At 39.3% G+C, this 10,390-nt stretch overlaps 2 protein-coding genes across 2 annotated transcripts in view; both read right to left on the minus strand.

The window, feature by feature from the left end:
- Positions 1-9,052, minus strand: part of LOC134841495 (regulator of nonsense transcripts 2-like) — a 66,138-nt gene extending 57,086 nt beyond the window's left edge. Inside the window, exon 1 of the mRNA XM_063857521.1 lies at positions 9,025-9,052. The gene's annotated coding sequence lies outside the window, so the exon portion shown is untranslated. The remainder of the gene's footprint in view (positions 1-9,024) is intronic.
- Positions 9-4,575, minus strand: LOC134841093 (uncharacterized protein PF3D7_1120000-like). Its single transcript, XM_063856873.1, has 2 exons — positions 540-4,575; positions 9-204 (listed from the first exon to the last, which is right to left on the minus strand). Exons 1-2 carry the CDS (start codon positions 4,525-4,527, stop codon positions 101-103), a joined length of 4,092 nt encoding a protein of 1,363 aa, XP_063712943.1. The 5' UTR covers positions 4,528-4,575; the 3' UTR covers positions 9-100.
- Positions 9,053-10,390: the final 1,338 nt, after the last annotated feature.

Genomic DNA, 10,390 nt, shown 5'->3' on the forward strand with positions numbered 1-10,390 from the left:
AATTAAAAAATCGATTTTCGAAAATGGAAGTCGTTCACGTTTTTTCGCGCCATTTGTACGTTTGTATTTGGAGAATGCAATTTACCTAACCTTCAGCAGATTAAATGGAATTGAACTCAAAAAGTGCATTATACCTGCGTGCATGCGAAAATTCACTAATATGAATGAATGCGTATCTGTGGTCATTAGAGCATTTTTGACTTTCTGAAAAAAAAAAACAATAAAACAATCACCAAGACCTATATAAGAACTTTTACTAATTTCAGTGATTCTTAATAAGCAGCTCATTATTTGTACAAAGTTTTTTTTATTCGGAAAAGAAGAGTTCCTGGCCGAATTTGAAACTTTGATCTTTGTCGTGCCAGACATGGACTTTGCGTTACCTCTGCGCGATATGCAAAGAATTTAATTTTGGGTTTCTTTTTATTGCAAATTAGGCTATTAAATGATTCAGTGATTCTTAAAAAAATGTTAACCTCAAAAAAAACATATTTTCCGATTTGATAACGCTAGGTAATCACAATAGAAAGAAAACGAACCTGGATCGTTGTCCACTATCTCAACGGGAATTCCGTCCACAATGGAAGAACGTAGGGCATTCAAAGCGTCTTTTGAAGATTGATACACAATAAACGCCACATGATTTCTCACAACTACTTTCTGAATAGAACCGTAGTTTGAAAAATGCTCCTTTAACTCATCTTCAGTTGTGTTTAACTTCAAGTTCTTCACCAAAACTGTACTGGAGCCTTCTGGTTTCTTGTCATGTAAAATATCATCAGGCAGTACCCAATCTGCACAATACGATTTGTAACCTCCCCAAGAGGGTATTTGTTTAGGCTGCGTCTGAGCTATTTGTCTGCAGATTTTCGCATTATGGAAAGAATCGAATGATAAAATGCAGAAACCAGAATTAGCACCATTACTGTTCGATTTATAAACTAAGTCACAGTCTGTTATACCCGTATAGCACTCTGAAAAAGCTGATAAGATTTCTGTTTCCGACTTTTCTTTAGGGATATTGCAGAAAAACAGTTGATTGAAGGGAACCTCTCGCTTCACGATCATTTTATGCCTCGGTCTGATAAATCTCCCGTGCAGTAATCTCAAAGCTCGTTCAGTTTCAATCCTAGTACACATAGTTACAAAACAGAAACCTTTATTCAAACCTGTGTTCGGGTCCAACAGAACCCTGAGTTCGAAAATGTTGCCCGCTTCGAAGAAAACAGGGATCAGATCGTCTTCAAAAACATCACAGGGTAGTTTACCCACAAATAATTTGCAATCCTGGCCTGGATTTTTCATATGGTAATCATTTGGTGGGCCGAAACACCTTATACACGGATTGCTCTCGTCATAGTTATATCTTGTAACCTGTATTAACTCAGCTAACTTTGCATAATTCGGCTGCATTTTTGTAGGCGTATATTGGCCTTCCTGGTGCGGCACGTAATTTGAGGGACCAGCTCCACAAATTATAATTTGATTCAAAGTGGCTACCTCGCTATTAAACGAGCTCGCGCTTTCGTTATTGCAATTCAGCGACTGCTGTCGACCTGCACGCTTTGACGACATTTCACGTTTGCTTCGTATTTTTATAGCACCACTGGGCTTAGATGGAGGAGGAATACTTGGAATTGGCGTGGATTTAGGAAACGGTGTTGATTTACTTAGACTTGCATCCGACTTAGCCATGAATGGTGGATTTGATGCTGGTTTTGGAGCAGCAGATTCGGTTTTCGTCGTTGGTACATCAACGGATCTATTCGGTCTCTCAAAAAAGTCGTCGGCATAATCAAACTGTTCGCCTTCGTCTTTTCTCGGTTCTGCCGTGGAAACAAATGCAGACATATCTATGATTGAAATTACTTTCTCGTCTTTCATTTTGATTGGCTCTGATGTCGCGAAACTTGCTTCAGTTGTACTTTTATCAGATGAAAAATCTTCAAACGGAATTGCAAAATTTCTAGTATTCGATTCCGGTTTGGTTTCAACTTCATTTATTTCACTTTTAACTTCTGTTTCTTCTTCTGGGCTGACAATATCACTGACGCTACTTTCGACATTTTCAATGTTTGACTCTTCGATGTTTAATTCTTCTTCTTTCATTTCTTGTTCTTTTTTCAAGGCCAACTTTTCCCTCGCAATTTCTTCTGCCGATTGAGGTTTTTTAATTACAGCACCAGCTAACAATGTTTTCCCCTTCATAACAGCAAGTTTAACTTTACCTTTGAAGAACAAAGTCCTATTTCTCACTTTGGACATATCACTTTCTCGAAATTGTTGTACAATAAACAGACCCAATTCCTCTCCAATATCGGCTAAATTTTTGATAACATCCTCGCCGATTGGATCTGTTAACAATCCATCTGCATATAATTGATCCAGTTCTAGAACCACGTCCTCTGATATGCTAGCTTTCAGGAAATCTTTCGCTTGGGAGCAGAACCAATTGATTTCGTTTTCGTCTTCCTCGTCACTTCTCCGCTCATCTTCGAACTCACTTTTCTGATCTCCTTCGTTTAAAGTGTCATTATCATCAACTCCAATTGGTTCACATTTTGACGCAAATTCGGTTGTTTCGTCTTGACTTATTTCATTTTTACATTGACTTTTTATTGCAACTTCCGGCCTGACTGATCTACTTGAAAATTCTTCGCGACTCCCATTCACACGATTGGCTTCACCGACGCCAGAACTGTTTTCAAGTTCAGTAGAGATTGAATCGCCTTCAATAGAGGGCTCTTCTTTAACTTCTTCCTTTTTCAGTTCACTGAGTTCTTCCTTTACTTGTGGTGACACAGCTTGTAACGTTTTAAGAACCGCTGAGACTCCGAATCCAGCGGAAGCAGAAGAAGGCGGATGTGGCCTGTTGGCACAGCCCTGGTAGACAACGCTTTCGGAATCTGAACAATTTGAATCGCTGGATTCGCTGTCACTTTCAGGTTTAATTTGTAGCACCGTTTTGGGAGTGAAAACAGCTATTCTGCCTTCTTTTTCAGATTGCACCAGAAACTTAGAAAGAGCTAGGTTCTTTTTTATATCTATTTTTGGAGCTTTATTCGGCTTCAGAGACATGGAAACTGACTTTCGCTTCTTTAAACTATCTGCTGGAACTGAGCTAAGAACCGATGATTTCTCAGGCTTGACCTCAATTTTCAGATTTCGCAGAGGAGCTTCAGGTGCGACTGGTGTGAAATCTTTCTTTTCAAGAAGTGTTTTCAACCTTTCACGCATCGCTTCATTAGGATTTTTTACATCGTTGTCAGCAGATAAACTCTCATTAGTTTCATTCTTCACTTCTGCTGTGATATCGTAATCATCTTGATTGGATCTTTCGTTTACACTTTCTGTAACATTTGTCTCTTGTGTTTCAGTGGTTTCAGATGACAGACCCATTGCTAAATTCTCTGTTTTTACATCTTCTTGCTTCATCTTGACTTCATCCACACTGGCCTTGACTCCATCTTCATCGGGCTGGACGAATGCATTTGCCGAAGAGTCATCTATACCATTCTCTTTTTCGATGGTAGACTTAATTCGGTCAACGTTATTTGAAACATTTAATTTAATCTTGGTTGATTTGAAAGCAGCAGCTGAGCTATCACAGCTATCTTTTCGCTTTTTTTTCTTCCTTTTAGGCTCTTCTCGAGATTTGCTTTTCTTTTTCAATTCTCTTTTATGAAGCACCTGATCTTCCTCGCAAGAAAAACTTTCTTTCAACTTTCGTTTGTGCTTGTGATTGCTGACACACTCTGATGATTTTCGCTTGCGTTCATGTTTGAGCGTTGGCTGCTCTTTTTCACTGCCATAAGTATTCATTAATTTCAATTTCAGGGAGGATTCTTTGTTTTCCCGAACTCTAAGTTCAAGGCTAGTTTCCTTCTCGACAGCTTGCCCATGGCCATAAAAGTAACTCGCACTGGACTTCGATATTACATCAGGATCATCACTGAGCTCACAGTACGCAGATTCACGTTTATCATCTCTGGAGCGCCTCCTTGACGACTTGTGTGATTTTGAACGCTTTTTGTGTTTAATTTTGGATTTTTGTAATTTCGCGTCGTGGCTGATATCTTTAGATTTTTCATGCATTACACAGTGTTTTGAAACACTATCTTCAGTTTCATCGGACGACCAATTTTTTACAAACCTTTTAACTCTCTGAAGCTTTGCAAAGTTTGATTTATGCTCATCAATGCTGATTTTCTTATCCTCACAATCCGAAAAAAAGTCTGATGCTGAATCAAAAAAACTGCTATTGTCAGAGGAAACTTCATGTGGAGCCTCTACAATTTTCTGACGCTCAACTTTTTTCTTCAGCTTTTTGTCACGTTTCTCAATTTTCTTTCTTAGCTTATCATTCGATGAATGAATCTTTTCAAGCTCATTTTTTCCCTTCGAGAAACTTGGTAATTCGAGTTTCCGATCATAATTCTCTTCAAATAATGATCCAAAAATTGATGATTCATCATTTCGCTTTGATTTCAATTTCCGGTCTGCTTTCAGAGATTTGTGTTTTTTCATGACACCTTTGAACGATCAATTCTCCATAATCTGCAACGGTCAACTCATTTTCTAAAACAACGGAGCCGCATTGCAAAACTCATTGCGTAAAGAAATTTTCAATTTGAACAGCTACTGCTTCTAATTCAAGAGCTCCATTAATTACGCAGCTTCCCACCACTTGCGATACAACTAGATCTATCAAAATTCATGAACAGGGTTGTAAAAAAAAACATCCTCAAACAATAGTGACATTCCATTGCTTGTGACATTCAGCTCATGGCCTGTTTTGACAGGCTCAAATTTTTTTTTAATTGTAATCAGAAGGTCAAAAGTATCATAGTAACCGAGGTTACAGTCAGGAGCCCCTTCATCACGTATTCCAGTCAAAATCCTTGGAATTGTCTAGATATGGAAGTGATAATGATAAAAGAAGATGACAAGTGTTTAAGTCCTTTTTTAATTAAAATCGATACGGGTTACGTTTCTTCAATAAGAACACGCAACTCGACACGAGAAAATATAATATACAAGTGTTACAAATAAAAAATTTCGTCGAAAGTTATTTTGTCATTTATTGTTCCGAGTACGCAAGCGGCGTTCGCAATCTGTATTGCCAGGGAGATTCTCTGTTTTAAAAAGCTGCCTGCTCTGGGTTCCTCAGTGCATATGCTTAGGTTCTTACAAAGCTTGCTAAAAAAAATTTCTGTGCTGGGGCCGGCAGCGCCCTGAATTTCAAAAGCTAGCGGTTGAAAAAGATATCCATCATTTACAAGATCTTTATACTTGTCAATTTTTCGCTCTTCCGCTTCAGCGGCAGTCGTACCAGGGTTACAAACAGACCCGGCATTAAATCTACAAGGAGCTAAGGAGTCTACTACCGTTACATCCCACAAGAGCTGCTTACCAACAGCCCATGGAACGAGCGTCAAACCGTCTGGTCGCTTCTGATCGGTCCTGTAGAGGTGTCGTGGTTCTAAAACAGACGGAATGTGAGTAGAAGATAAACTCTGCTTTATAAGGTCATTCAGGTTTGAATGCCTAAAGAATCTCCCTGCACTTTTGAGGCAAGAAAGACCATGCCAACCATCCTCGGTAACGTTTTTTCCGCACACGAATTTATGCCGTTCGCATATTTTTGAGCCTAATCGAAGTCCTATCGCAATTCTGAGTGGTTGGTTCCACAGTTTTAACCTTAAATTTTTGCACGGGATGACGTTCAACCATTGAGAGCCAAATCTAACTTGGAACGCGTTGAATCCTTTTACGTCCGTTGGAGAAATTTTTGCTAAACAGTAAATTTCAAACGTTTTCGCAACTATGTGCATCGTCAGGATTTTTACAATAAACTACTCTAAATGACGATAAAACATCAATTTACAAATGTTATTTACAATAAATGACATACAATTTGGTTCTAAACCATCATGAAAAAAAATTAGCCAATCACAGTTGACCTCTAAATTACTATTAAGATTAAAATACTTTTAACCTCTAAAATTAATTAAACATTTTGAAATTAATTCGTCTGGAATCTTCTGAGTCATAATTTCGATTTAGACATGTACGTTTTGAATAAAAAACCAAAAACATTTTGGGACTAAATTTTCAGTGTTAACTCCCTGCTCCTAAACTCATCGCGCGTGTTCAAGCCCGGTTTCTCTTTCCTGATATGTATTGCCTCTAGTGTTAGCAATTTTGTTTGGTTGTTTGACCTATCTATAATTTCCCAACTAAGATCTGCGCTATTTCCCTCAAGTTGGCATTGCTGAAGGTGGAGGCCTACCGGTGAGTCTGCTTTCTTATGTTCCTCAATTCTAGTGGTCAAATGTCGAACAGTTTGTCCGACATAGGTGGAAGTGCATCCACTACATGACAGTTTGTAAACCACTCTTGACTTGAGGTCATTAGAAAATGCTGACTTCAGTGATGGTAAACATGATTGTAGTTTTCTTGTGGTGAAAACCACTTGAACATTCGTTAATTTTCGTAACCTGTTAGCAAAATATTGGCTCTGGTTACGTCCGTTGGTTCGAGTCGTAAAAACAAATCTGCAATTTCGCTGTGAAAAATTGGCTCCGTCCAATTTTTTTGAATTTCATTTTCGGGAGCCATTTCAGTTTTTCCAAGTTCAAACCACCGTTTAAGTGCATCATCATAGGTTCCATCCACATGCTCCAAACCAAAGATTTTGCTCAAGGCATCTTTCGCTCCTACTGCTGAGGATAAGAAAGCGGGTAAAGCGAGTAGACGAGCGGAAGAAACGCCCAAGCCACCTTTGGCTGCCGGGAGAACTGCTTGTAAAAACTGGTTGTCATTCATTTTCACGTTAGTGACCTTGCATAACGAATTTCTTAGATAGTTGTCGTAGCGTTCCGAAAAATCATTTTACAAAAAACAAGGGCTCGTACGCAAAAAATATAAGAGTTTTGGCATGCTAAAGCAATTTTTGGGAGGTAAAAACCATAATGGGCGTCTAGTTTGTCAAGGACATCCGAGATTTTTTCAAGCTCCTTAATTTTTTTGTCGAGCAAATCTTTTCGGCAAAGTTTGCCGATTGGAGATCCTAAAATGAGGAGTTCTTCCTTAGTTTTTCTTTTTATTTTGGGGCATATTTTTCGAAATTGTGTTAAAATTGAATTATACTGTGTACTAGAAGTCGGTCCCAAAAAACAAAGTTCGCACTTCTCAGTGTTCAAGCTCAGGCCGTAAATTTGTTCCAATTTCAGAATGTTTTTAAGGTCCCGGAGTACTACCTTATAGTCGTCGGCTAAACTTCCATCATCTAAATACCAGATGCTAATTTTCGACTCCAAATGTTTGACTAATGTATGAATTGTTTCCGCAAAAAGGGTGGGGCTTCAGGATCACCTTGCTGAGTTCCGTCTTGTGACATTATGACAGAGCTTCCATAAAAAAGGTAACTAGGTTTAGCACACGCGCAATGGGTGTAATTATACAATTCGGGGCGATTTGAATAAACATGATTCAGCATTGTTTCTCTATTTAGAGAATTAAAGGCATTCTTAAAATCTAGTTTTAAAAGAACAGTACATTTTGGGTTGTCGTCGCGTTCAATTAGGTTTCGAAACGAGTGCGCAGCTATTTCTGCTCCTCGTTTGGTACCGCATCCTACCTGTACGTTTCCGAAAAAATTTTGTCGCTCGGAGAGGGCCTTGCTATCAGCGCATTTAAACGCGATACGTCTCAGCGTGTTGCCTATGGCAATCGGTCTCAACCCTTCGTCTATCTTTATGAGGGCGATAAGCTTTGCGCCAAAAAAGAAAGGTCTTAGGGGTTCGGGTATTTTGCCATTTCCAATGAGGTTTATGAGCTTAGTAAGCGATTTCAGAAAATTAAGTCCTGCACTGCCATTCGACTTACTAACAAGATCTTTAAAAACTTGAGGAACTATTTTATCAGGACCTGCTGCTGATCCGTTCGGAAATGACATTATCGCTTTGTATAGTTCGAAATCGGTTACGAAAAGAATATCCAACTTTTCTGGATTTGGGGCTGCAAATTTGGCTCGCTGAGGGTGCTTAGACAACAATTTTTGATAGTTATCAGTTGAAAAAGGAGCAATTTTGTCATCCGAAGCAGCAAGTCTTATTCCTGCCCTTTACATTTTCTTCATCGAGCTTACTACTTATTAGCTTTATTCTCTGCTCGAGGTCTTTCAGAGGTGGGCTTGAAACTTGGGGATGGGGTTTTAGAAGTGACACGTCATTTGCTCGAACTTTTTTATTCATCAAAGAGCTCATGCTTGTGGTCTGTTTGCGTCCACTTCTTTTCGGTTGCTCCAAAAAAAAACAAGAACGACGTTAAAAAAATTAGCCATTTTGTAACATCTTCGACATTGTAGACGATGTCATTTATTTTGTCCGACAGACTTTCCGCCAAGGGAACACGCGAGTCTTTTGGTACTCTCTTGAGTACTCGGACATTTGAGATGGTTGTATTAACATAATTGTCTAGCACTAAATCATTACCTATTGTTGCTTTATTAACAGATTTTACATCAACGCATGAAGGACACTGAAACCATTGGGTTTTCTTAGAGTCACTAAGGGAAATATTTACACAACAGATATGATACCAACTAGAACAACAATCACATCTAATCCAATTTATCAGTCCTGAAAGTTTTAAGCAATCTTTGCTTGTACACTCTTTGTTATTTCTCATCTTGACTCAGCATAAAGGTTAAAAAAATGGATTTTGATTAGACTTTAGGGGACTGAACTAACCCATGATAAGCGGTTGGTGGGAATTTTATAAATCAGCAAATAAAAACTAAAAAAAAAGACAATTAAATTAATTTAAATTTTAAAATCGAATTTTAAAAATCAAAAACAAGGAACAATCTCAGCCGAGCTCAGTTGGTCCAGCGGTACACCACCAGACTCTTCAAGCCAGTTCCAGTTTCCCACCTCCCCACAGAAAGCCGCTTGACAGACCTGTCTCTAAAATCCCTCAGAGGGCGCTCCACAAACAGGCACAAACATCAAACATAACAAATCTATTTAATAAGTTTATCACAACAATTATGCTAAAAGGTTTCGATCAATTGATAACAACGTGCTCAATTGATCGAAACGTAATCAACGTTGCTGTTCCCACTGTTGATTATACTTTTGGCCAGCTTTATTAGACCTAACAGGCCGGCAACTCGAAAGAAACAAGAGGAGATTGGTTCGAATATGGCGAAGATTGCAATAACGAATTGAAACTAGAGCAGTGTGGGCGAAACCCAGCCTGATGGTGTGAATATCTCCGGCATCAATAAGCAAAATAACAACGTGCTCAATGGGTCGAAACTCAATCAACGGTGCTGTTCCCACTGATGATTATACTTTTGGCCAGCTTGATTAGACCTAACAGGCCGGCAGCTCGAAAGAAACAAGAGAAGATTGGTTCGAATATGGCGAAGATTGCAATAACGAATTGAAACTAGAGCAGTGTGGGCAAAACCCAGCCTGATGGTGTGGATATCTCCGGCATCAATAAGCAAAATAACGTGCTCAATTGATCGAAACTCAACCAACGTTGCTGTTCCCACTGATGATTGTACTTTTGGCCAGCTTTATTAGACCTAACAGGCCGGCAACTCGAAAGAAACAAGAGAAGATTGGTTCAAATACGGCAAAGATTGCAATAACGAATTGAAACTAGAGCAGTGTGGGCAAAACCCAGCCTGATGGTGTGGATATCTCCGGCATCAATAAGCAAAATAACAACGTGCTCAATTGATCGAAACTCAATCAACGCTGTTGTTCCCACTGATGATTATACTTTTGGCCAGCTTGATTAGACCTAACAGGCCGGCAACTCGAAAGAAACAAGAGGAGATTGGTTCGAGTATGGCGAAGATTGCAATAACGAATTGAAACTAGAGCAGTGTGGGCGAAACCCAGCCTGATGGTGTGAATATCTCGGCATCAATAAGCAAAATAACAACGTGCTCAATTGATCGAAACTCAATCAACGCTGCTGTTCCCACTGATGATTATACTTTTGGCCAGCTTTATTAGACCTAACAGGCCGGCAACTCGAAAGAAACAAGAGGAGATTGGTTCGAATATGGCGAAGATTGCAATAACGAATTGAAACTAGAGCAGTGTGGGCGAAACCGAGCCTGATGGTGTGGATATCTTGGGCATCAATAAGCAAAATAACAAGTCATGGCCAGATTGCAACCCAAGACATTTGCAACCCAAGTCCCATTCGTTACCTGTAGGCTAAATGGGCCGGGAACGCTATGCAATTTGAATTAGTATTGATACAAGAAACCACTGGAGATGAACCCAGAGAAGTTCTGCGAACAGTAATTCACGGCTAAAAAGTTGTAACATTTGCCCAGACATTACACAGTGACGGAGCG

Source organism: Symsagittifera roscoffensis, chromosome 3 (assembly GCF_963678635.1).
Source record: "Symsagittifera roscoffensis chromosome 3, txSymRosc1.1, whole genome shotgun sequence".
NCBI lineage: Eukaryota > Metazoa > Xenacoelomorpha > Acoela > Convolutidae > Symsagittifera > Symsagittifera roscoffensis.